Source organism: Nyctibius grandis, chromosome 16 (genome assembly GCF_013368605.1).
Source record: "Nyctibius grandis isolate bNycGra1 chromosome 16, bNycGra1.pri, whole genome shotgun sequence".
Classification (NCBI taxonomy): Eukaryota; Metazoa; Chordata; class Aves; order Nyctibiiformes; family Nyctibiidae; genus Nyctibius; species Nyctibius grandis.
This window is the reverse complement of record NC_090673.1, coordinates 5,180,096-5,205,833: the sequence shown is the minus strand read 5'-3', so window position 1 is coordinate 5,205,833 and position 25,738 is coordinate 5,180,096. Positions and strand designations below refer to the sequence as shown.

Here is a 25,738-nt window from a genome sequence, read left to right as displayed (position 1 = left end):
ATTTCAATATTAAATCAGTTACACCTTTGGGAAGTGGGTGAAGAGTGCTGAAACCACTCTCCTACCCTCCCTGCAAATGAAAATGTCCTTGAAAGGGTAAAATCGCAGCAGGACACGGTGTGATGCCCGGGCCCGGGCTGGAGGGCGTGAAGCTGCTCCGTGATCGTTGTTATTCCAGTTTGGATGGCCAATACATCCCTGGTTTTGCCTTTAGAGATCAGAAGGCTGGAAACAAGGGTTGGAAAAAATAGTGGTTTGTTGGTTGAAAAATAACAGTTGACATGAAAAAAAAAAAACATTTTTTTTTAAAAGAAAAAAAACTCTCTTAATATTTATAGGCTGGGAAATATGTCCAAAGATCATGTGCCGCTGAAAAGGATAAATCACTTCTCTCACTTTAATGTGCTTTGTTGGGCTTCATCTGAAACGTAGTCATAAAATTACCAAATTGAAATTTGAAATGGGGGGGGGGAATATCTGCAGGGTTTGTTGCTGCTTCTCCTTTCTTATTGCCAAATAAAATACAATTAAAGCAACATTTTATATGCCAGCCAGCGTAGCTAACATTGGTTTTCTGACGGCACTTTTTTTCTGTCAGCCAATGAAAATAAATGATGCAGGATTACCGGCGAGCACCCAGGCTGCGTGGCTGGAGGGGGATTCGGAGCAGGAGGCATTCGAGTACGAAACAGAGGGATTGTAGTAAGTGGAAATCTCGGGGGATGTTACCCACAGAGCTCTCTGCTGCTGCCTGGAGCGATGCTTTGCCTTTGCCACTCTCCCAGTGCTTCCAGTTCCCACCAGTGCTTCTCAGTCTAACCCACTCCCCGGCATAGCCCTTGTCTTCGGGTGGCAAATTCACTCCCAGTGCCTTTGGGGTGGCCCTGGCCAGGTCAGCGTGGGTCTGGTCCCCCCCCGTGGGGCTCGCTCCCGTGCCGGGGGCTGCCAGCGGCTCGGCTGCTGCCTGCGCCGAAATCCCCGTGGTAATTGGATGAGGGCACCGGTTTCCATGAGGATATTAAATCAGAGCCCCAGCCCCTATCTGGGCGACACGGTTGGTAATATAAAGACACGGTGGATCACGTTATGGGGGGGGGGGTATTTCTCCTGCTTTAAAGTCAAAGGTATCACGACGACTTCTTATTTGTCACAGAGTTTATTGGACCATCTCTTACTGACAGGAGGGAGAGGAAGGGGGGAGGCTGTCGCTGCGGAGGGGCAGCCTCCGGCAGAGGTGCTGAGCACTCGCAGCTCATCGTAGCGAGAGCTGCGAGTGCTCAGCACCTCTCAGGGAGAGCCCAGGGAGTGATTGCAACCACAGACATCGTGGCAACACCAACGCAGGTGCCCCAGCATTACAAAGGTCCCAGGGGCTTTGCAGGCAGGAGCTCGGTGCCACCATCCCGATCTCGCTCCCGTCTCCCCGCAGGATTGGTACAAGGAGTCACTTAGCAAATGAAGGGGCTCCAGCGCCCTCCCAGTTATGGGTTTAACCAGGTTTCCAGCTGGGGTGACCATCTGGTGGCATCTGCTGCTGCTCAGCTGTCCCTCACCCTCCTAGGGAAGGGGATGCTCAGGGCACCTCGTGGATGGGGTACTCAGGGGACATGCCCAGGGACCCAGCACAGGGTTAGGGGCAGCCATGCTGGGCACATCCCGTGGCTCCTGCCATGGTGGGGACAGATGGAGGGAGGGAGGGAGGGAGGGATGGATGGATGGACTTCCCCCCCACCCACAGCAGGGAGGCAGGAGAGGACAGACAGACAGATGCACCTCATTAGCCAAGGAGTGGCCTCAGGTGATGCCAACAAGCCCATCAAGGGGGTTTATCAAGGGAGGCGTGGGCTGACAGGAGGGCTGCTGGTTTTATCTGAGATGCTGCTTTTGGGCTCGGAGAACCTAAGCTCCTGCTTGTTAATTAGAAAGGCTTCGAGGAGGTTTGTACTGGTTGGCCTCACTTGTGAGTAGCCGTAATATGATGAGTGATTAGGGACTCTGAAGCTTTTTAGTGGGTATCATTAAGCTACTGATGAGCTCAGGCAGGGAAAGGGCCTTTTTGGCTGTGCCTGAAACTGCCTTGTCCTGCGCTGACATGGCTCTTCCTCGTCTCATGGTCCTCAACCTCCTGAGCCACAACGAGACAGGTGAAGTGTCCTGGGGACAATGATGGCTTGGCTGTCACCCCATGTCCCTGGGCTGGGTCAGATCTGGTGTCCTTCAGCTCATCTGTGAGATGATGAGCTTGAGGTCATGCATGAGTGAAGCTGGGATGTCCCTGTTTTCACCATCTGCCAGGTACAGAGAAAATTTGGGGATGATTAGCTCTGAAAAGGTGGCTTCTTTGTGCATCGGGGAGAGGATGGTGATGGCTGTCCTGGCAATTGCTCTGGGAGCATCTTGTCCCAAGAGAGCTCGATTCCCAGTTATGGTGTTTCCTCACTCGTCCTCACCGTGGCTGATGGTGAAGCCATCTTGCTCGGGGACATCTTCTCGAGGGGCAATGTCTCTGTCCCATCCTCCTCTCACCCCCCTGAGCCCCCAAGGGCTGGGGCAAGGCAGGGAGTAAAATCTGCCAGATTTTCTCTGCCCTCCCTCATCTTCTCCTGTCTGCCTTGGCAAAACTTCCCGCAGCTCGGCAGCATCCTGCGCCGTCGTGGTCTGGTTGGCATCGCTAGCGCTGTGTTTACGGCGTGTTAATTAAATACTCTCTGCAATCAGTACCGTGCGTGACCTCGCTCCCCGAGCCAGGGTTGGGCTGTAATGTGCCATCACCGAGCTAGAACATGACTGCTGCCGTCCTGGGGAATTTCTAATGGAGATTTACTCATCCCAGGCTTCCCGTTTCTCTGTTCCGTGACATTTTGCAAAGTTCAGGTTTACAAAACAAGCCGGCGTGAAGAAGAGATGCTCCAGACATGATTTACGCTGCACGTGCCGTTTCCCACTCGATGGGGTCTTCACCCCGCGGCGAGCAGAACCAAGGGAGGGGGCTGCCAGCTGCCCTCCCCTGGGCTGGTCCCCTCTGCCCAAGGGGCTGCTGCTTTTGGCGAGGACCACCCCATCATCCTGCTGCAAAGCCCTGGGCGCTGGAGATCTCTGCTCCTCGCACGCCTCTGCGTGCCGGGAGAGCGACAGAGAGCTGCAACCGTGCTGATGGAAACGCTCGTGGGGCTGAAGCGGCCTCTGATCCCCGCTCTGGTCCTGGGGCGAGGGATGGGGTGGGAGCGGGTACAGCCACTGCCTCGGAGGGGCCAGGCAGGGCAGGGAGGTGGGGCTGCTGCGGCTTTGGGGGTGATTTGGGATGCTTGGCTGCTCTGCTTTTAAAAATAAGCCTGGGCTAAAAGCTGGCACGGAGCGTGGGTTCGGAGGCAGCAGGCTGCTCGCAGGATCCCGTTAGCGTGTGACAGCCTCCCAGGGCCTCGGCTATGGGCAGAAAAGCCCCTTTCGGTAAATCACCGGTGGCAGGAGCTGCCCGCTCCGGGAGGGTGAGGCAGTACCTGTACCAAGACCCGGCGAGGAGGGGTCTGTCCCTTCCTGCCATGGAGATACACCGGCACAAAGGGGTGCCCGGCGCCTTTCTGACCCGTGCCCAGCTCCTGCGGGCTTGGGCGGTGGGACCTGGAGCAAACCACCGAGCTGGGTGACCAAACCTCCTTCTCCTCCTCTTCCTCAGGACGGAGCTGACCAAGGGACACCTCCTCTCACCCAGCGCTGCAGCAAGGGCAGCTCGTCCCTTCTGGGGAAGGATCTGCTGGAAACCACGCGTGTGCCCATCTCACTGTGCCAGCCCAGGGTGCAGCCAGTGTCAGGGGCACCGACCCAGCTCCCACTCCAGCCCTGTGGGATGGGGCTCATGGCCAGCGGAGGCAGGTAAGCGGGTGGTGGCACCCAGTCCCACGCCCAGGCACCCTGTTGAAACATGGCCGTGCTGCAGGCTTTGAGCTGGGCAGTGGGAGATGGGGGCTGTGGGCTCCGGCACACCTTGCTCCCACCCCTTGCCTGCCTTGTCAGGTCTGATCAGGAGGAGGATCAGTCGGCCCTGTGCTCTCTCTCCAGATTTAATTAACGGGCCTTTCATCTCTACCCTGAAGGAATCTGCTATCTTCTGTCTTCTTAATTAACGTTCATTAAGCAAATCAGAAGAACAGTTTTCTCCTCACCGCCTCCGTGGCTCTTAACCCTTGCGGGGTGCCAGGTCCGTGCCAGGGCAGGAGAAGGTTCCTGGGCTGTGATGGCAGGTTGGGGTGTCATCACAGCCTTGGTCGCATTCTCCATCGCACTTGGACCAAAGTCCCGGGGCAGTGGGTGAAGTCTCTCCAGGTACAGAGGACTTCAGCTGAGGTTGGGCCCTGCGGTACCAGTGGGACTGGGGGGGAAAACGCAGCTCTGATTGCTCTATGGACACCCTTGTTCAACCTTGTCCATATGCCTGGAAGATAAGGGGTTTCCTGTAACCAGCTTTAGCCGTTCATCCCATCTGGGGTGAAGCTCACCCATGGCAAGGTGAGGCACCTGTGAGTGAAGGTTTCTCTGTGAGAAGCCACTGCCCAAACCTGGTAGGCATCGCAGCGTGGGAAAGGTGTGTCCAGTGTCTTGTTCTCGGAGAAACAGCGATTATTTGGGGCTACTCCTGCCCTTCTCTTGCAGAGTGATATTAGATGTGGCAGGTTTTTCCCTTGCCCTTGGTGGACTGTCACGGGGGACAGGGTTGGACCAAAGCCCTTGGCTGACCTTCCTCCTCCTGCAGGCCACATCAGGGTGGTTGCCAGTCACCAGGACTGTGGGGGGTAATACGTGCAGAGATGGGGTCACCCACCTCTCCAGTTTGCCCTCAGAGATGACCCAAGGAAGCATGACCAGAGGGAATTGCTGTGCGTGGGAGAGGAGCTGAGCTTTTCCATCTGGCCTTCAGTCCAAGTCACCAGAAGCAGCCAGTCTCGGAGCAGTGCCAGACCACGAGCCGGGGCCAGATCCTGCCTGGAGCAACCATCCCATGCATGGTAAGTGTAGGGCATCTCCTTGGGCAGGCCCAAGGAGCCGACAGGAGCCTGGTGAGGGGCTCGGCCAGCCTGGGGTGCAGCTCAATCAGTCTGGGGATGTGCAGCTCCCACACCAACTGCAGCATCCCCACAGCTGGGCACGGTGGTGTCACCACCGATTCCTGTCAAGCTCTGGCCCCATGGGCCATCCCCCCATGCCGGGTGGGCTGTGTTGGAGGAGGAGGTGGGGTCAGGGTACTCATCAGCTTTGCTGGAATCCACTGAGCATCCCACGAGCAGCCACCGAGCCCTGGTTACGTGGCTCATCACTCTCTAACGTGGACCCCTCTACAAGAGGGGTTGGGCTGAGCAGGGAAATAATCTCCTGGGGGTGTGTAACATCCCAAGGAGGAGGTGGAAAACCCGTGACCCAAGAGAGCCTCTCCTGCCCAGAGCTTGCAGCCTCTATAGCAAGGGGAAAGCAAAACACCTGGAAAACCTCATCCCTGCAGGATGCAAATCCCCTTAACACCGGTGCTGGAGATGCGCAGGGCAATTATTGAGCTGAACACCCTGGTCTTTGTCCGTGGAGGCTGACAGTGGGTTTGCCACCGACCGCCCGCTCCCAGGCAGCTGACGCAGAGCTCCTCGGTGCTGGGAAATTCACCCTTCCCAGCTGAGCTGGCCCCGGCTGTCAGAGCCCGGGTCAATATATGGAAATGGGGCTTTGAAACGGCGCTGCTGCGGGAGCCGCTGCCCGGGACTGATTCACAGCTTCCCCCCGGTGCTTTCTTCCCACAGCGTGTACGGGGAAGGAGAATAAAATAAATAAGAGTAGAAGGGAAAGGCAGGGAGCTTAAATTATAAATGAGGGCTAAGTTTGCAGGGCTCAGCTGAGCCGGGGCGGGGGGCAGAGGCTTTTGCACACATACCCCCTGCAGAGCGGGGTCAGGGTCTGCCCAGGGGCATGCACCGTGCCAGCCCACCTCTATCCCCCTTTGCTGTCACCCTACTGTCCCCGTGGGTTAAATCTGGAGGGTGCCACAGTCCCAAGAGGGATCCCCTCTGGCACAGACTATAGTGTTACCTGAGCAGCTGCTAATGAGGTCTGGTGACGATCTGGTTTTGTCACCCCACAGAGATGCCTCCACAGGGATGTGCCCTCGCCCTGGTCCAGGGGACTGGGCTGCCCCATGGCAGAGGGCAGGGATGGGACCCCTGCTCGTGGGTGCTGGTGTGGAGGCATTGGGAGTGTCACAGAGCCACGACCCAGCTGGGTTGGCGAGGAGGGAAGCAGTGGGGTCCCCATAAATCAGTGTGGGGGGAGAAGAGGGTGCTGGGTCTGCTCCAAAGCCTTTCCCCCACCCTCTCTTGATTTTGGGGCTGTGGGAAAAGCGGTGACCCCCACCAATTTAAGGGAAAATGCACGAGTGGGGCGTGTATCACCAGGAGCTCATCCCAGGGGCTGAGAAAAGGAGGAGCTCAGCTCCATCCATGCAGCCGAAGGTGCAGACCCCCTCATCCTCGAAGCAATGGAGCCAGGTGCATGCCACCGGAGGGGTCCCATCCTGCCTGACCCCATGGCCTGGGGACCAGGGAGGTCTGGGGGAAGCCCAAACCCCACAGCCTGGGCTCACACATGAAGCTTTTGACATTCCCAGCAGCTTCCACAAGATGGACCTCGGAGCGAGAGGAGGTGCCGGGCAGGGGGACCCATCCCATCCAGTCCCATCCCATCCAGTCCCATCCCATCCAGTCCCATCCCAGCCCGTCCCTCCTGCTCCGGCCATGCCATCTGGAGGAGGAGGAGGCTCAGAGCGTGGCCAGACGAGCCCCACCATGGCATGGCCTCCCGGGCTCTGCCTGCTGGCCCTGCTGGGGCTGGCACTGGTGGTGGGGACGGGGGGCTCGCCCGCCTGCCGGGACCCCCGGGGCCAGCCCCGTCGCTGCATGCCCGTCTTCGAGAACGCCGCCTTTGGCCGGGCCACCCAGGCCACCAACACGTGCGGGTCCCCCCCCGAGGACTATTGCCTGCAGATGGGCGCCCGCCACGCCAGCGCCCTGTGCCACCGCTGCGATGCCACCGACCCCCAGCGCCACCACAACGCCTCCTTCCTCACCGACTTCCACAGCCAGGAGGAGAGCACGTGGTGGCAGAGCCAGTCCATGGCCTTCGGCATCCAGCACCCCAACTCCGTCAACATCACCCTCCACCTGGGTAAGTGCCCGTGGGAGCCCCCGCGGTGCCGGCGAGAGGAATGGGCGGTGGGTGCATGAGCCCCGGGTGCATGGCTGGGGGGGGATGGACGCTTCTGCACCCTGCAGCTCTTGGGGCTGCTATTGGGTTAAAGACAGGACCTTCCCCAGGGCTTTTGGGGGTGCAAGGAGAGGGGGTGCCCTCTGTGAAGTGCTGCGGGTAGGTCACTGAAAAGACCTAGGGAAGGTCTTGTGGCCATGAGCCGAGCCCCGGGCCCTTGCGGGGTGAGGATGCTGCGCCCGCCTGTGCCACTTCCCAGCCAGCCGTGCCCGGGGTGTCTGCTCTCCTGTTCCCCCAAAGCTGCTTTTTACCCATTATGCAAGTTTGCAGAGCGGGGGGGGAAGCACAGACCCCCCCCGAGAGCCTTGTCGCTGGGGTGAGCACCACGGGTGCCAAGCCCGTGCCGTTTCGCCCCTGTTACATCTCGGGGTGGGCAGAGATCTGCACACCCCGTGCAGCCCCGGCAGGTTTCCCCAGCTGGGATCCGACCCTCTACATTTTAAATATTATGCAAGGTGCCTGCTTGGGGAGTACTTAAACTCACGGGGTGTGCCTGGCATTTTAAAAAGCCTTCTTAAGATTTTCCTGCCATCTAAACTACCCTGGCTATTGACCAGCGCTGTAAAATCTTCATTCTCTGCAGTCTCCTGCCATCTGCATGCCGAAGGGGGGTAGCGGAGGGGCTGTGGTCGGAGCCAGTAAGGGGAGAGCCGAGTGCTGGTGTGGCACGGAGCCGTGCTGGTGGGACCCGGTGGACGGGGTGGGGTGACAGCGGAGGGTCCGTGCGTGCCCCAGCAGGGACGTGGGAGCTGCCCGGCTGTGTGGAGGTCACCGCTTTCCCAGCCCCCTGCGAGCGGGCGGCCATCTGGTCCCCATCGCCGGGCCGGGGCTGGGCTCCCTGCCGGGCACGGGAAGCGATGCTGGGGGAACCAGCCAGCCCCGCTCCTGCCAGCCCCACAGGAGGGGAGCTGCCGGCCCCTCGCCCAGCTAACGCAGGCTGTCGGATCGCCCCAAATTCCTTCGTGTTTGACCTAGAGCGTAGCCAAACTCCATGCCCAAACAAGCCACCACCGGTTCCTCCAGTGGCCGGTCCCCCCCCACTGCAGGTGACTTCCAACCTGAGTTTCCTTCCTTGCGGCCTCTGGCACGGGGAGCTGGTGGCCGTCTCTGGGACGGCCAGGCGAGTTTGTGGCCACCGGTCCCGCCTCGGTACGGGGGTATGTGTGGGCTCCCAGCACGCTGATGTGCACGGCAGCCCCTTGCCCCAGCCCGAGCTCCCCATGCCTCAGGGCTTGCTCCCCAGGCTCTGCCTTTCTCCTGGCTCTTCCCGGCTCCTCTGCAGACCCCGTTGGACCCCGCACTTGGGTTTACAGTTGAGTCTTGTCCAGTCCCTGTGACCACCCTGCTGTGTCTGTCTCCTATTAACGCATTCAAGGCTATAACGCTGCACCAAGCTCATCATCAGACCCAGTCCCTTTGTCCTTTCCTGAGCCAGAGCATCCCCCTGCAAATGTACCCTTGTTCCTGCACGGCTCCTGTAACTTACTGTGCTAAAAAGTGCCATTTTGGTGCCCAGCTCTTTGCTGTCTGACCTTTCCCATAGCCGCTGGGCCCCGTTCCTGTCCCAGCTGCAGACCTTTTTGTTGCTACCTTAATGCTTTCACTTGGGTTATGAAGGAAAAGCTCTTCCAGCCCCTCGGGATGTGGCCCAGGATGAGTCTTCGCTCATGAGCTCCACCGAGTAATTGGGTTTTTTAACCCACGTGGCTGTAGCGTTTACCTGTCAGATGTCAGGGAGGGACCCAAAATATCCACGGGCTTGTGAAGGCAACAGGCTCCGGGGCTCCTTGGGCAGCTCTCTGAATGCCAACACTGTGTCAGTGTTTAGCTTAGGTGTTATCTGCATCTCTGACTCTGATTCTGATTGTCCTGAGGGATGCAAGCCTGCGGCAGGTGCCTGGAGCTGAGGTGCCAGGGGGCTGGAGGTGGCTGGGGACATGCAGGTGATGTGACCGTCCCACATGCTCCTCTCTCCTCTCCAAACTCATCCACCTGGAGCCCCTGTCAGGGTACGAGCTGCAGTGTGGGCCCTGTAGGAGGTGGGTGAACACTTTGTTTGGAGGACAGCACAAGTGGGAGAGCATCCCAGGGGTCCTGGTGCCATCACCCCACATCCTCAGCTGCCCGTGCACCCTCCCAGCGTCCCCATCCTGCTGCCCGCCCGGCTTTGGGACACACCACACCTTCCCGAGCAGGAAAGGCGAGACATCCACCCTGGGTTATTTTCTGGATTTTTTTTTTCCTAAGCAGAATTTGGCTGATGAAAACATCTGTGGGGAAAAGCACATGCTCCTTTGGGATGATTCCCCACGGCAGTGAGTCTCCTCCATCCTGGCTGGAGGCACCACCTGGGCTCCCCCAGCCCAGCCACCCCCTCCCCTCGCGCGGGGCCGCTCGGGGCAGGGGCAGTTTGTTGACGCAGCGCTGAGCTCCCTTCCTCTCCCAGAGAAAACTGCTCCGGGAGGCGACGGCCCCGACCTCGCTGTTTTGGTAGACGTCCCCCCGGGACCGCGCTGTCTGGGATCTGGCGCCTGCTGGGCGTCCCCCCCATGGGGTGCAGGGCAGGGGCACTCCTGCTGCCCCCAGCCCGGAGGGGTCCCCGAGGGGAGCACAACAGCAGTGGGACAGCCCCGTTCTTGGCCCTTGTCACCTCCAGGTGGGCTGTGAGCGGGTCTGTCCCCCCCCAGGCACTTGGCCGGGCGCTCCCCGCGTCCCTGATGGGAGGCAGCTGCTTTTCCCAGCGCCGGTAGCCGGGCTGCCTCAGCTCCCCGCAGCAAAGTCGCAGCACATACGCGACAGTATTCATATGGGCCCAATTAAAGGCTTGTTTTCCTAGTCCCGGAATAACCCCTCTAACATTCCCAACTCATTATCTTTTCAAATAAAGCCAAACCCTTGCAGTTAATTGTTTTGTGCTGTTATGGAGCAATCCAGTCTTTGAGCTGGTCCTTCATCTCTGGCAATTAAGCAGTTCTGATGTTCACTTTGGTGTTTTCTTTCCTCTTTTTTTGCTAATTCTTTCAAGCGCTTTCAGAGCTCTGCGGGCTGCCCTGGGGATTGGCGGCTTCTCTTTGTCTTCATCCCAGCAAAGACGGCAGCAATGCTGGCTCCCGGCACAGGGCTCCCTGGGAAGAGACCGGCCTTGACCCTTGCCCTCTCCCCATCCCTGTGGCACCGCTGCCCCGGGGATGCTGCTCGGGGGCCTGACTCTTCTCACAGAGTCCCAGACCGGTTGGGGTTGGAAGGGACCTCTGGAGATCATCCAGTCCAACCCCTGCCAAAGCAGGGTCACCCAGAGCATGGTGCACAGGGTCTTGTCCAGGCGGGTTTGAATATCTCCAGAGAAGGAGACTCCCCACCCTCCCTGGGCAGCCTCCAGGGCTCTCCCCCGGTTAGAGCCTGGCTTTGCACCGGCTCCTTGCCCATGCAACCTGCCTGGTGCATCCAGGCAATGGGTGGGTGGCTGCGGTGGGGTGAGAGCTGATTTGGGGCTGGCCGGGGTTTGGGCTGCGGCAAGGAGCTGGTTAAGGGCAGCCAGAGGGTGACTTCTGCTTTGAACAAGAATGCTCCTCTTTTAGCTGTGATGGGGAGAGGGGGACGGTGCCCGCGGTGGGATGCTGGCAACCATGCAGGACAGGGCGCCGGGATAATGTCAGCCCTGGCGCAGGCTGCGGTGCCCACCAGGCAGCTGGGGTGACGGCGTGGTGCGTCTGTCCCCAGGCAAAGCCTACGAGATCACCTACGTGCGGCTGAAGTTCCACACGAGCCGCCCCGAGAGCTTTGCCATCTACAAGCGCAGCCGCGCCGAGGGGCCCTGGGTGCCCTTCCAGTACTACAGCGCGTCCTGCGAGAAGACCTACGGGAAGCGACAGCGGCACTACCTGCGCCCAGGGGAGGACGAGCAAGTGGCCTTCTGCACCGACGAGTTCAGCGACATCTCCCCGCTCAGCGGGGGCAACGTGGCCTTCTCCACCCTTGAGGGACGGCCCAGCGCCTACAATTTCGACGGGAGCCCCGCGCTGCAGGTGCTGTCGGGGTAGGAGGAGGGTGGGTGCGTGGTCCCCCAGGACTGGGTGTGCTAATGCAGCCACCCGGGGTAAAAGCACTGGTGATGCCCTGCACCCCCAGAGGAAAAGGTGCACGATGAATCCCGGCTGGGGTGGGGAGCTGGGGGCCCAGAACCCTCGCCAAGGCGCCTTCCCCGTGTCCCCTGCAGGAGTGGGTGACCGTCACCGACCTGCTCATCTCCTTGAACCGGCTCAACACGTTCGGGGATGACATCTTCAAGGACCCCAAGGTGCTGCAGTCGTACTATTATGCCATCTCCGACTTCTCTGTTGGTGGCAGGTGAGGGGCTGGGGTGAGGGCAGGAGTGGGGAGACTTTCCAGGGGCCATGGGGCTGGGGCTGCTCCCCACCTCGGTCCTGTTTGAATTGCGGTGTTGGGGCAAACTGCTCAGATGTGGCTGCCTCCACCTGTGAACTGGAGCTGGCAGTGCAGAGACGGGTGATAAACCCTTTGAGCTGTGCACAAAGGAGGTCTTCCCCCCACTGGCCACCAGCTGTATTTGCTTTGCCCCCTCCCAGCCCCATGGCTTTTAATGGCAGCGCAGCTTGTGCTGCTCCTCCTGTGACCCTGCTTGGTCCCTGGGCACAGCAAAAGAGGGGTCCTGGGGTGTCAGCAGAGAGATGTCCCAAGGCCACAGAGGCTGGTAGAGGAGCTTGGAGCTGGCACGGCCACAGCCCGAGGAGCCAGAGCAGCTGCTGGTGGGATGGGGGAGCTGATGTGGGACAGAGACATCAGTGGCACCCACTCGGTGCTGCCCATGGGCTGTGCTGCCCGTGCCCTTCTCCTGGGGCAGTGGGTGATCTCTCCATCCCAGTGCCGGCAGCCCCTGCTGCTGTCGTCTCCCTGGGCCCCAGCAGCTGGAGCTGGTCAGCATCTCGCAGGGGCCACCCTCAGCGTGTGACCTCCCAGCTGGCCAGGCCGGGAGCGCCTCTGGGACACGGTGGGCGGCCTCGACGCCGCACAGCCGGAGCTGCTTTCTGCCCCGTTCCTCACCCCATGGCCGCCCTGGGCGAGCCGACCACGCAGCAGGGCCACACGGTGCACACCCTGGGCACCGTCCCGCTGCCGGCTGCTGCCCACACTGGCGCTCAGAGCGGTTCGTCCCCGCACCGGGGTCTCGCTGCAGGTGCAAATGCAACGGCCACGCCAGCGAGTGCGCGCCGGACGAGGCCGGGCGGCTGGTGTGCGTGTGCCAGCACAACACGGCCGGCGCCGACTGCGAGCGCTGCCAGCCCTTCTACCAGGACCGGCCCTGGGCGCGCGGCACCGCCGAGGCCGCCAACGAGTGTCTCCGTGAGTACGGCCCGCGCTGGCTCCGCGGTCAGGGCGCGCGGCCGGCCCCCACGGGCCACACTGGTGCTGCTTGTCCGGTAGCTTCTGCCCTTCCCGCATGGGAAGAAAGCACCTGCTCCATCTTGAGAGGCTGCTCTGGGCAGGGAGGGAGGGTTCGCACCCCAGGGCCCCCCTTCACAGCATGACCCCGAGGATCCCCAGACATCTCCGTGCCCCGTGGGTGCAGCCGTCTGCTCCGTGCGTGGTGCCGCACTGCCCTCCGCTCCACATGGCCGAGGCGCTGCCGAAAGCTCGCACTGCTGAGCCAAGCGAGACCCCCCGGCTCATCCAGCCCCCCAGGAGGTTGCTATAACCCCTGGGTGAGCCCCCAGGTGCTGACCATCCCTCTGCCTCCCCCCCCAGCTTGCAACTGCAGCGGCCGCTCGGACGAGTGCGCCTACGACCCGGAGCTGTACCGGCGCAGCGGGCACGGGGGCCGCTGCCGCAACTGCCGCGACAACACGGCCGGGCCGCGCTGCGAGCGCTGCCGGCAGAACCACTACCGCTGGGACCCGCGGGCACCCTGCCAGCCCTGCCACTGCCACCCCGAAGGTGCGCGGGGCTGCTCCGAGCCGCGCTCCCGTGCAAAACCCCTGCCCTAGCCGGGGCTCGGCTGGGAGGGGGGGATTTGGTCGGTTGTCCCTTGCCCGGGGTCTCCCCATCTCCCCGGCTGGGGCTGAGCCTCAGGGCTGGCCGGGGTCCCCGCAGGCTCCCTGCAGCCCCAGTGTGACAGCTCGGGGACCTGCCTCTGCAAAGCCAACGTGACGGGCTGGAAGTGCGAGCGCTGCAAGGACGGTTATCACAGCCTCAGTGCAGGCGGCTGCAGGTGAGGAGGAGCCCGACCCCGGGCAGGAGCAGCGGGACGGGACCGGGGCTCACTTCGCACCTTCATCTCGCCCCATCCAGACCCTGTGCCTGCGACCCCGCAGGCAGCGTGGGCACCTGCGACCCCAACACGGGGCACTGCACCTGCAAGGAGAGGGTGGAGGGGCACTTGTGCAACAGGTAAGCACCGCGGGATGGGATGAGACCACGGCCCCTTTCCAGGCTGGGATCGATGCCAGGGCTCCGTGGGTGGTGCAGGGCAGGCGTCTTCACCCCCGTGAGGCATCGCTGCTTCCCCAGCCCCTACACACGACTTTGCCATGGGAAACCTGCGGGATTGCTCCCCGCAGAGGCCCTGGCTGGTGAGGCCATGGGGCTGCATCCCTCTGGACCACTGGGACTCGGCTTGCTCAGAGCTGCCAGTGTCCCCCTGGGATGCCGCTGTGGTCCCCCACAGCTCTGCCTGCCCCATGCCATGTGCTCCTGTTTCCTCCCCATGTCCAGGTGCCAGCCAGGCTGGTTTAACCTGCAGCCCCACAACCCCACCGGCTGCACCAGCTGCTTCTGCTACGGCCACTCCACTGCCTGCACGGCGGCAGATGGCTACGAGGTGACCCACGTCCTCTCCGACTTCAGCCAAGGTACCGACCCCCCAGCCCTGGGCGAAACGGAGGGCACAGCTGCGCAAACTCCAGCCAAAAAACTCTGGTAGTTTGAGAAGGCTGGGGCTGAGCATCCCCCTTTGGGGCTGAGAATCCTCCTTTGGGGCTGACTGGTGGTGATGGCTGAGGGTGATTTCTCTGGCTTGCCCCTGTTTTGCTGTTAAACCTCTGCTTTTGCCCCCAGCTCTGTGGGGATGGGCTCTCTCTGTCTGCCCACGGCATCCCTCCATGCTGACCTGCTAGCGGGGCTGTGCATGGCTCAGGGACGGCTGCAGGGCCGGGCACAGCCATCTTACCACACCAGGGACTGCAGAAGCACTAAAAACCAGCTCAGAAAGAGAAAAAGTAAAAGGATGGAGCCTGGTGGGAACTTCCCCCCTTATTCCCTCCTCTCCCTGCCCTCAGCTGGGATGAGGCAGCAGAGATGGGGGCCAGGGGAGCGGGATGGGGTGCTCTTGCCCCGCTGTAGCCAGGGCTGTGTGTGGCAGGGCTGGATGTGTGCGGGATGCTCGGGGACACCCTGCCATCTGCCACAGAGCCCCACGTGTGCAGCCCCAGCTGCGGGCACCCCGCGGCCCCCACTGCAGCTCCCGCTCTCCGGGACCCCCCCACCCCGCACCCCGGCAGGGTACAGGCACCCAGCGTGGGCAGCCTGGCTCATCCCACGGCGGTGAACACGCCAGGCGTGGGTTTATCCCGATCGCCTTTAAACCACGCTGCCAACCGCTGTGCTGCTGTAACGTCTTCCACAGCCTTGAAACAGAGCCAGGCTTTAAACAGAGACTTTTTTCCACCCCTTCACGCAGCCAATTTGGGGCTGCTCCTGTAGGGACAGACGTGGCAGAGCCTTGGGCTGGGTTGTAAGGGGCTCAGCACGGCCGGGCAGCACGGGGCTGGGCACAGCCACCCGCCCTCCTACAGCCCCGCTCCCCAAAGCGCTCCCCAACCCGCATCAGCTGGAAGTGTCCCGTGCTGGGTGAAAGGGTCCAAATTCGGGATGGTTTGAGAATTGGGGAGGGATTTCCAAGCGTTTGGCTGGAAGAAATGATGAACCCTGGGGAGTGTGGGAGGAGTTTAACTGATTTCCGAAGGAAACCAACTTAATGCAATTACTCCCCGTCTCTCCCTGGGCTTCCTGCACTCTCCAGCCCATGGTAACGTTGGAACCGCAGCACAGGCAGCGGGGCAAAAGTTTAAAGATAATAATTTCCTCCAAATCTAAGAAAATAAACAGCCAGGAGAGTGGCTGGGGCCACTCTCCAGCACGTGAGAGTGCAGAGCCCGAGTTACAGAGCTCCGGCCCCTTACAAGACCCTGGAGAGTCTCAGGAGGAGGGTCAGAGCCCCCCACAGCAGCACCTCGATGGTGCTGGGCTCGTGGGGACTTGCTGCTCCCTTTGCCCATGCACCATCGCTGTGTGCCGTCACGCAGGGCTGGAGGGCTGGGCTGCCACGGCTCCAGGCACGGGGGACCTGCCTCTGCGCTGGGCTGATGGGGAGATCGTCACCGAGCGGGATGGAGAGGAGCCAGTGGATTTTCTTGCACCAGGTATTGTGTGTGCCGGGTCCCTGAGGTCCTGCTCTGCTGTGGGGACCCGCCGGTGCTCCCATGGGACATCCCACCTCGAGGCACTGTGCTCCATCCCAGAGCTGAGAGTGTTTTGGTAACACGAGGCAGTGGGGGGGATCAGGGCGGTGGGCTGGGACCCTGGTTGGAGCTGGCCCTGCTTCAGGAGGGTGACTGTGGCTCCTGGTGATGCTGGTGGGAACAGGACTATGTGTCCTACAGACTTTGCTCCTCTCTCCCCTTGCAGAGAAGTTTCTGCAGAACCAGCGTCTCAGTTACGGGCAGCTTCTGACCCTACTGCTGGGAGTGGAGGGGAATGGGACGGGGACGGAGATCGGGGTGCCCCAGCTCCAGGTCCAGCTGGTGCTGGAGGGCGAGGGGATGGAGATCACCATGTCCAGCAGCAAGAGCCAGCCCCAGCACGGAAAGCAGGCTGTCACCTTCAGGTACCCGTCACGGCGCTTTGGGGAGCCTCGTCTGGGTTGGGGACACAACGTGTCTGATCTCACCTGGGCTGCCCTGTGCTGTGGGGCTCAGCCCTGCTCCCTGCCCACCTCGGGGCTTTAACTGTGCCCGCAGCACCCGGGCCGAGCTGTCCTGCAGTGGGTGGCTGTCAGGCTGGCCCTGTCCTTCCTCCCACGCTCCTTCTCCAACAGACTGCACGAGGCAGAGGAGGGTGCAGAGCCCTTGCTGTCAGCCTTCAGCTTCCAGCGCCTGCTCTCCAACCTGACAGCCCTCCGCCTCCGCGTCAACCGCGGCCCCACGCGAGGTGGGTGGCTCATGCAATGTCCCCATGGGGACCAAGCTGGGACGGGGACGGGGACATCGGAGCAGCATCAGGCTCTCGGGGACGAGAGGCATTGCAGGGGGTGTGTTGGGGCAGGGGCTGACTCTGCTCTGCGAACACCCCTGAGCTCTCCAGGATGTATTTTGGGGTCTCTTATACCTGTCTGGAGCATTTCCAGGCAGGATGGAGAGAGCAGGGCTGGGGGATGTTGCCATCCCACCCTCACGCCGCTCTCCCCCCTCACAGGCAGGCTGTCCCTGAGCGAGGTCCAGCTCACGTCCGCTCGCCCTGGGCCGGGGGCATGGGCAGGCTGGGTGGAGGAGTGCACGTGTCCCCTGGGATACACCGGGCAGTTCTGCCAGTCCTGCGCGCCCGGCTTCAAGCGGGAGATGCCCTTTGGTGGCCCCTTCGTCAGCTGCGTGCCCTGCGCCTGCAACCAGCATGGGGACTGCCACCCCCTTGCAGGTATGCACCCCTCAGCCCCCCCCCACTCACCGCTCAGCCCCCCCCACTCACCCCTCAGCCCCCCCCCCCTTGCCCCATCGCTGCGTGCACAGGTGACAAATCTGTGTCATTGCTTCTTTGTGAGAGATGCTGGAAACTGTCCGTGAGGTTCTGGTACCCAAACCTTGCAAGTGGAATTGCTTAGCTGGTTATAGGGACTGGTTCATAACTGCAGAGACAGAGATAATTCGTGAACTGCAATAATGGTGGTAATTTATAGTCAGAGGGGCATCTTTCGTAGTACTTTATGATCTTAAAGGAGGAGAAAAGAAGGGTGCTGGTCCTCAGAGGAGTGGGGAGGCAGGGGTCAGGGCAGGAGAGAGGCAGAGTTTTGCCAGGATGGGTCTCACAGGCGGCATCACTACCCAAGGAGCAGAGCAGGACGGCACAGCCCTGGCGCCTGCGAACTGAGGGTGAACCTGAGCAGAGAAACAAGAAAAAGAGCAGGAAAACATGGCGGTGCCAGGCTTGTGGGAAGGCACCAGAGGTGCCGGCTCTCGTGCTGCCAGCCCAAGCCCTGCTCTGCCTCCAGATCCAGCTCAGAGGTGTGGAACTGCAGCAGGGACTGTGGCTTGGAGGGAGGAAAAAGCAAAGTCTTCAGGGCAGGAGGGCTGTGTCCGGGGTGGTTTGGGGGGTGTTGGCTCTCCCCCCTCCTGCCAGGCAAAGTGCCTGGGTGGCTTTGATCAGGGAAGGGAGGCAGGACTGCAAACGGCTGCCCTGGAGCTCGAGGGGGCTGCATGAACCCAGCACCAGCCTCGCTGCTGTCAGCCCTGGGGAAAGGCAGATCGGAGCCGTGAGGGGCTCGTGAGGTGCTGCCTCACTCCCCGTCCAGCCCCACAGAGAGCGGCAGCTCCGAGCGGCGCTGAAAGGAGCTTGGAAGTAAGGTGATGCTTTTGGTACCCGGACAGAGCCCCTGGGGCTCCTCGCTGGCCGGCTCCCCTTGGCAAGGGGCGACCACAGTGTCCGGCCGGGATGGGAAGGGCTGGACGAGGTGTTGTGCTGTGGAAACGCAGCACCAGCGCTGCAAACTCTGCCTCATCGCACGGAGCCGGGGCTGGTGCCGCCGACCGCAGTCATCAGGGATGGGGCCAGGCTTTTGTTGTCCTGGCCCGGGCGCTGCCAGTCCGCATGCTTCCTTTCGTTTATTTTTCCACCCCTTCCTGCCACCCACTTTTCCTTTCTTTTCCACCATCCTGCTTCGCCTGGGTGTGGGGAAAATGGAAAAATACCCGTTCCCTCCTGCGCAACCCGCCTGGTCTGACCCCACAACTCATGGGCAAAAATCCTCCCCCTGGCTCCTTCTCTCTCTCTCCAGTCAAGCAGAGCATCTGCCTGGAGGTGTGGGGAGTTCCTGGAGCAGCCTTCCTCCTCCTCCTCCTCCCAGCTGACTCACGGGCTCGGCTGGGCTCGCAAGGAGACGCTCGCTCCCCGCCGGGTGTTCGCCGTGCCAGGCTGGGAGCGCGGCGCCTCGGCACTGGGAAATGTGGTGTGGATTATGGCAGGCGCCGAGAGGCTCTGTGGAGTCGGCGGTGCCGCCTGCGTGCGCCAGTGCCACCACGTTCCCCCGCCGCGGGGGAGCACAGGGCTGGCGCTGGGGCCCCGGCGTCCTCTCCAAAACCTTCTCCCTTGAGCAAGGAGGGAAAATGTTCCGAGTCCTGGTTGGGGATGGGCAATCCCAGCATGACCCCTTGGCTGGGGTTGCACACCCCTCTCAGCACTTGGCTCTCCATCCCTCCCGGGGTCCCCGCTGTTATCCAGGGCTGTGTTTTTGCAGACCCTCAGCTCTGTTTTCCTCCTCACAGGGCACTGCCAGTGCTTGCATAATACAGAAGGTCCCTCCTGCGAGCGCTGCAGCCCCGGCTTTTACGGCAACCCCTTCGTAGGGTGCTTCGATGACTGCAAGCCGTGCCCCTGCCCCGGCCGCTCGCCCTGCACCGAGGTGCCAGGCAGCGGGGAGGTGGTCTGCACCCACTGCCCCCCGGGGCAGAGAGGTGAGGCTGGGGGTGGGCGGGCGAGGGAGGTGCAGGCAGCGCCGGCACAGCCAGACCCTCCCCACCTCTTCGTCTTCCCCAGGAAAACGCTGCGAGCTCTGCGACGATGGGTTTTTCGGGGACCCCCTGGGACAGAGGGGCCCCGTGCGCCCCTGCATCCCCTGCCAGTGTCACGGGAACATGGACCTCAACGCCGTGGGGAACTGTGACCCCGTGTCCGGCCGGTGCCTGCGCTGCCTGTACAACACGACGGGCGAGTACTGTGAGAGGTGTCGGCCGGGCTTCTACGGGGACGCGCTGGCTCCTGACCCTGCCGGGAAGTGTGCACGTACGTACGGCCCCGAGGGCTGGCCCTACTCTGCCAGCTCCCATGTGGCCAAAATCCTCCCAGCCGTGGAGGCAGAGGGTGGAAGGGGGATGCCCAGTGGGTTTAGGGGCTGATGGATGGTCTGGGTTGGCCCCAAATACTCAGGAACAGCCTTTGCCCCCTTCCTCCACTGCTGTCCTCCCCTGGAGATACCCTGGTCTGCAGGGGCTCTGCCCCTCGGAGCCCTGTTTGATGGCGGGGATGTGACCCTCCCCATTATGGGCGGCTCAGCCCCGGTGCCCCATTCCCACTGTCCCATCTGCCAGCCCCATACCAGGATGGAAGCAGTATTTTGTCTCCTGTAGCTTGTGATTGCAACCCCGCTGGCTCAACCCCGAGGCTGGAGGGCTGCGATCCCGACACGGGCCAGTGCCGCTGCCTCCCACACGTGATGGGCAGAGCCTGTGGGCTCTGCCAGCCCGGCTACTACGGCCTGCAGCCCGCCGTGGGGTGCAGGAGGTGAGTGGGGCATGGCGTGGGGCTGCAAGGGGACAGCAGTGCTCTGCGTCCCCGGCTCTGGTCTCATCACCCTCCACCCCCGGTGCCAGCTGTGAATGCCACTCAATGGGGTCACGGGAGAGCGGGTGCCACGCGGTGACGGGGCAGTGCTCCTGCCAGCCCGGCGTTACGGGGAAGCGATGTGACCAATGCCACCACGGCTTCTTCGGCTTCTCGGCCACGGGCTGCCGAGGTAACAGGGATGGGGGCAGCGCCTCAGCCCCTAAACCGGGGCTCGCAGCCGTGGCGTGACGCCTTTCTGCCACCGTTGCAGCCTGCAACTGCTCCCCGCTGGGCTCCGTCACCCCACAGTGCCACGAGAACAGCACCTGCCTCTGCCGCCCTGGCTTTGTGGGCTACAAGTGTGACCAGTGCCAGGCCAACTTCTTCCCGGACCCATCGAGCTCCCGCTGCCAGCAGTGTCCTGCCTGCTACGGGCTGGTGAAGGATGAGGTACGGCCCGTGCCCTGCCGAGGTGGGCGCAGCACTGCGGCCCCCGCGCTGCCTCACTGTCTCCCCCGTGTCCCCCTGTGTCTCACCTGCAGGCCGACCAGCTGAAGGCCAGGCTGCAGGAGATGGAGGAATGGCTGCAAGAACCAGGCTGTGACACCCGCCCAGGCCAGTCCCCCGTGCTGGGAGATGCGCCCCGGGGAGACGGGCTGCCCAGCCCTCACCTTCTGCAGGGTAGGGGGGACACCCTTTCCCTCCACCATGGGGGGAGCCCCATGTCACCCCTGCGGGGCCACCCTGCTCCCACAGGGTGCTGTGACATGTGGGGTGGGTGCAAGGAGGTCCCAGGTCAGAGCTGGGCTCAGCATGGGCAATGGGGTGACCAGGAGGGGGAGGACAGCCAGGGGGGCCATGCCTTTTTGTGTAGGACAGGGCACTTGCTTGTGATTGTGGGGTTTTGGGCAGCTGGTGATGGGGGTTACTGGGGGCTGAGCATTGGCACGGGGGTGCCCTGGGGGTGCTGCATCCCTGGGTCCCTCCTGAGCACCCAGGAAGGACTGTCTTCCACCAAGATGGGGTGCTTGGCCATGGGGCAGCCCCACAGGCAAGTGGGGAGCTCTGAGCACCCCCGTGGGCAATGAGCAACCGCTTGTTCTGCCCACAGGTGCCCGGGCTGCCCTCTCGGCGCAGGTGGGGCAGCTGGCAGGGGCGCTGGGCACCGCGCGGGGCCGTCTCAGCAAGGTCAGCCAGGCCACCGGCTGCTCCGGCCATGGACCCCCCAAGACCTGCGTCCTGCTGTCGGAGATCGGGGCCACGCTGCAGTCGGCGCAGTGGGAGATCCTGCACGCTGCGGACACCCTGGCTACCACGGTGTGGGCTCCCCCTGGCCCCAGGCTCACGGCGGGGCTGGTGGCCATCCTGGGGAGGCTGGTGGCCATCCTGGGGGGCAGTGGGATGTGCAGGACTTGTGGGGTGGGATGTGACCAGCACGGCGGGTGAGTGGGAGAGCTGCGTGGGTACATTCTTCCCTGCAGCTGAGCCAGGAGGAGCCGTCTGCTTTGCTCGCTCCTGTTTGCAAACCTCCTCCAGCCCTTGGCGAGGTTCTCGTTGGTGCTGGGCTGGTGGGGTCTGGGGGGGTCTCTGTTCCCTGCCACGGTCTCAGTGTCACTGTTTGCATTTTAAGGAGATTCCCCAGGAAATCCCTCAGCAGCCCACAAACTGGAGCCAGCGGGCGCTGGAGGCACGGGCGCTGGCCGAGAGGTGCGCTCGCAAGTCTGAACCCGGCACGCACAGGCGGAGAAGGCTGCCTGCCCGGCTGGGGGTGCAGGACGGCCGCCCCTGTCCCAGGAGGCCGATCCTAATATCAGGTCTCTGGGTGTCCTTGTCCCTGCAGCCACGGGGACGCCGCGGCGCAGGTGGAGGCGGTGGTGGGGAGAGCTCTGCGTGCCTCCAACGCCAGCGCCGAGCTCCTGCGGAGCCTGCTGCAGGGCAACGCAACGCAGGAGGTGCAGCGTGAGCTGGAGGCCGGGTGAGGGGCTGGCAGAAACAGGGGGCTGGCAGGGCACTGCAGCCCCTTGCCTCTGATCAGGTCCCTGTTACAGGACTCTCGTGGTGGTTTGGCACCTGCCCGGCATGACTGAGGCCTGTCAAACTCATTGCACTGCAGTGTTGCAAAGCAGAGAGCCAGGCTGCTCCATGCTGGGGGTGTTTCATGCCCTTTTGCCCAGCGTTTCCCCCTACATCCATGCCCAGGGCCAGGTCCCAAGCCATTACCTCCAGCCTTCGAGGGACCGGAGGGCCCCGGGTGACCGCAGCATCCTGTCCCCGTAGGTACGAGGAAATCCAGCGGGCGCGGGAGGAGCTGGGCGCTGGCGTGGCGGAGGTGGCGGCGGAGGCCAGGAGAGCTCTCGCAGCCGTGCAGGGGGCAAACGCAGACATGGCCGAGAAACTTCTGCAGGAGGCTGCACTGGGGCAGGTGAGCAGCGCCCAAGCTAAGGCTCCTGCTCGCGTCCCTACCCCTCGCTTTACCTGTTGGGCAGCGCTGCCTCCCGGGCTGGGGGATGCTTCTGTGGAGCCTTTGGCACCCCTGACCCCACAGCAGGTACTGCTGGCACAGGCTGGAGCCCTGGCACGGGACCTGGCAGCGCTGGAGCAGGCAGCGGAAGCGCAGGAGCCATCGGCTCGGCAGGCCATCGAGGCGTCCCGCAGTCTGGCAGCCGGATTGCGCCAGGAGCTGCAGAGGACTTGTGGCTTCGAGCAGGTAAGTGCTGCTCACTTGTGTGGGGTGTCCCTGCAAAATAAGTGATGGGAGGGACCCCCTGTGCCAGCCGGGGTTGTGGGAACGCCGGGTGCATGCCTCTCCTGCCTCCCACCCAGGGCACGGGGTGGTGAGCCCCATCCCCTGCTGCTCCAGTGACCAGAGGGACCATGCCTGTAGCCAGAGGGTTTTGGCAGACGTCTCCCCTCGGGCTCACAGATCTCCCAAGGAGCTCACCTGCCGAGCAGGGGCGGGCTGGCACCCACATTTCCCATCTGGGTGCAGCTTTTCTCTCCCTCCCCGGCCTCACTCCTGCTCTCCTCTCCCCAGCTGCGGGACCAGGCTGGCTCTGCGCACAGCACAGCTACCTCGGCCGTCTCACATGGAAAAGCCGTGCTCTCCGATGCAGAGTCCCTCCTGGCCAGCTTGGAAGGTAAAAGGCACCAGCCAGAGCAACTCCGGCCACAGCTCGGCTCTCACCACGCTGCCTCTGGATGACAAAGGGAGAAACAGGCAGTTTGGTGACAGCCAGGTTGTCCCCACAGGCATGAGGAAGGTGCTGGGGCATCGGAAGGGCCAGGCTGCCCTGAGCAGGAAGATGACACTTGTGCGGGACAGGGCGATGGTGGAGGCCCAGAGGAAGATTAAACAGGCAGAGAAGATGCTGGGAAACTCCTTGTCCATCTCCACCACAGCCCGGAGGACGGCTGGGGAGGCTGAGCAAGTCTCGGAGGAGAGTGCCAAGGTCTGAGCGGAGGGATGTGGGGTGCGGGGAGCCCGCACCAGGCTGTGGGGCACGGCCAGGCTGGCAGCCGTCACAGGCAGAGCCCAGCCTGTTGCAGGCAGAGCCACAGAGCTCCCAAATACAGCTTCTGCTGCCCCTCCAGCACAGCCCACCTTTGCGTGCAGACCCGGGGGATGCACCCAACCAGGGCTCCAGCCTAGGAGCCAGCCGCGGTCCCTCCTGCGTGTCCCCAGGTGACTGTCCTCATCTCCATCCCTTTGCAGAGGGCACAGGCTGTGCTGCAGGAGAGCAAGCAGGCCCGCAAGCACGCCAGCCAGCTCGCCACACGTGCCAACGAGACCCAGCGGGAGCTCTCCCGGCAGGAGCATATGGCTGAGAAGCTCAGGAGGGACATGGAGGAAGCACACCAGGTGAGTCGGGTCCCCTCGGGCAGGTCGTGTCCTCCAGAGCCTGGAAGGGGCTTTTCCCACAGCCCAAAGCATAGGGAGCAACCTGGCTGTATGGGGAGAGCCTTGGGGACATTCCTGGGACCCCCTCCCCTCTCCAGTCCAGCCAAGGGTCAACAGTGTCCCTGATCTGGGTGTCTGTCTGTGTTGGAAGGTGGGAACAGAGGTGAGTGAGATGGCAAAAAGTCTTCAGGAAGCCCGGGGCTCGCTCATCTCGGACATTGAGACCCTGAATGACCTGCTGAGCAGCCTAGGTGAGACCTGGGTGGGAGCGGGGTGCAGGCTCCCGGGGAAGGGCCAGGCTGTCAGGGCCCGGGGCTCTCCTGCTTGCTGGCACTGGGTCTCCTGCTCGTTGGCCATCCCAGCTGAGCTGAGTGCCCTTCGGCTGAGATTGCTCAGCGTTTTTAGCAAAGCTTCTTGAGGGGTCACGTCTTGAGGAAAGCCCTTGTGCAGAATGAATCGGGGCTTGCTGAATGTGTGTGCTCACGCCTGGTGTGGGGACACTGATCTCCCTTGGCATCTCCAGGCAGAGCAGGGCTGGGTCAAGGGCTCGGTCCCTTTGGAGCCGAGGGAGGTGTTGGGCTGGGTTTGCTCCTTGTTGCTGGTTGGTTTTGCTCCAGCTCCTCCTGCTTTGAGCATCTGGCTACATTTCTGAGTGCTCCAGTACTCCTCCGTCCGAAAAATTTTGCAAAGGGGTGGAAATCATCACCCATCTGTAAAAGACAGAGACATGCCCAGGCCCTCCCTGGAGCCACACTCTTCTTACTTGCTTATCTGTGATCGCTGGGAAGCTGCAATGCCTCCACGCCCCGCTGCACCCACTCCCTCCAGCTTGCCTGATGCCCAGGATCTGAGCCCCTGGAGCATGTCCAGAGCCTCTCATCCTGTCCAGAAAGCCTGCCCAGCTTTCTGCCTCTCATCCATGTCCTCTCCCCTTGCCCAGGCAACCTGGAGCAAGCGGCGCAGGCGGAGGCGGTGCTGGGTGCTGGGCGGCTGCAGCTGGAGCAGCTGTGGCTGCGCCTGGCCACGCCGGGCACCCTGGCCACCCAGCTCAGCCTGCTGCGGCATGAAGCGGAGCGGCAGCAGGAGAAGATCCAGGCGTTTGAGAGCGACTTGGCTGAGATCCGGGCTGACAAGCAGAACCTGGAGGACATTTTGCGGAGCCTCCCCGAGAGCTGCCCTAAGTGACAGTGACAGGTCTCTGGCTACTGCTCCATCACCTCCGTGCTCCGCTGCACGGGGAATGGCAGAGTGAAGGACACCCTGCATCGATCCCTCCCCCTGCTCTTCACACTGCCCACCACTCAATATCACACCCCAGGGCCTTGTCTGCACCGGTTCAGGCTCTGCAGCATGACTTCAGCCACCAGCTCTGTCCTCGGGCCAGGGGGACAACCAGCTACCACGGACCAGCGATGTTTCTGTGCAGGAGACAGAGCCATCACAGGGTTGGTTTCTCACCATGGAGTGAATGAAGAACAGTCACAGATCTCCTCCATGCTACACACATCCCTCCATCCCTCCTTCCCCACTGCAGCACAGCGCACTGGGGAGGGACAGCTTATCAAGTATGTAAAGGACCAAAGCTGTAACACCCGGCAGTCCCTCCTGCCCCAGGAGGTCAGAGAGGCTGTTGCACACATGCTGGAAGCTGGTCCTCCTGCACAGCACCCCACAGCGCGATGCTCACGTGCTGTGGTCACAGAGGTGCAGAGATAAATCCCAATGAAGTCAGGCAGAGAGCTGCTCACCGGAGGGCACGCAGCTTGCCTGCTTCCCGGGGCAAGGGAGCTCGCAGCAGGGAGGGCTAAACTAGGGCCAAGCAGAAGCAAAGCCGGACCTTTACCCAGCTCCTGGCAGGCAGGTGGGGCGTCCTCTGCCTGCTGCAGGTTAAGAGCAGCTCTGCTCCTGCTGTTCCCCTGCTCCAGGGTAGCGCAAGGTTCC

The 25,738-nt window shown here is 62.4% G+C and overlaps 1 protein-coding gene across 1 annotated transcript; it reads left to right on the top strand.

Moving 5' to 3' along the window:
- Positions 1-6,752: 6,752 nt before the first annotated feature.
- Positions 6,753-24,982, top strand: LAMC3 (laminin subunit gamma 3). The gene is made up of 28 exons (XM_068414049.1): positions 6,753-7,197; positions 11,017-11,321; positions 11,513-11,643; positions 12,491-12,657; positions 13,060-13,248; positions 13,405-13,522; positions 13,603-13,701; positions 14,026-14,162; positions 15,615-15,731; positions 15,997-16,195; positions 16,406-16,518; positions 16,783-17,001; positions 18,843-19,031; positions 19,114-19,359; positions 19,704-19,857; positions 19,947-20,089; positions 20,171-20,349; positions 20,442-20,580; positions 21,011-21,216; positions 21,530-21,606; positions 21,740-21,874; positions 22,177-22,321; positions 22,445-22,606; positions 22,934-23,036; positions 23,149-23,348; positions 23,612-23,758; positions 23,949-24,048; positions 24,738-24,982. The coding sequence occupies exons 1-28, from the start codon at positions 6,768-6,770 to the stop codon at positions 24,980-24,982; spliced, it is 4,794 nt and encodes a 1,597-aa protein (XP_068270150.1). The 5' UTR covers positions 6,753-6,767.
- Positions 24,983-25,738: the final 756 nt, after the last annotated feature.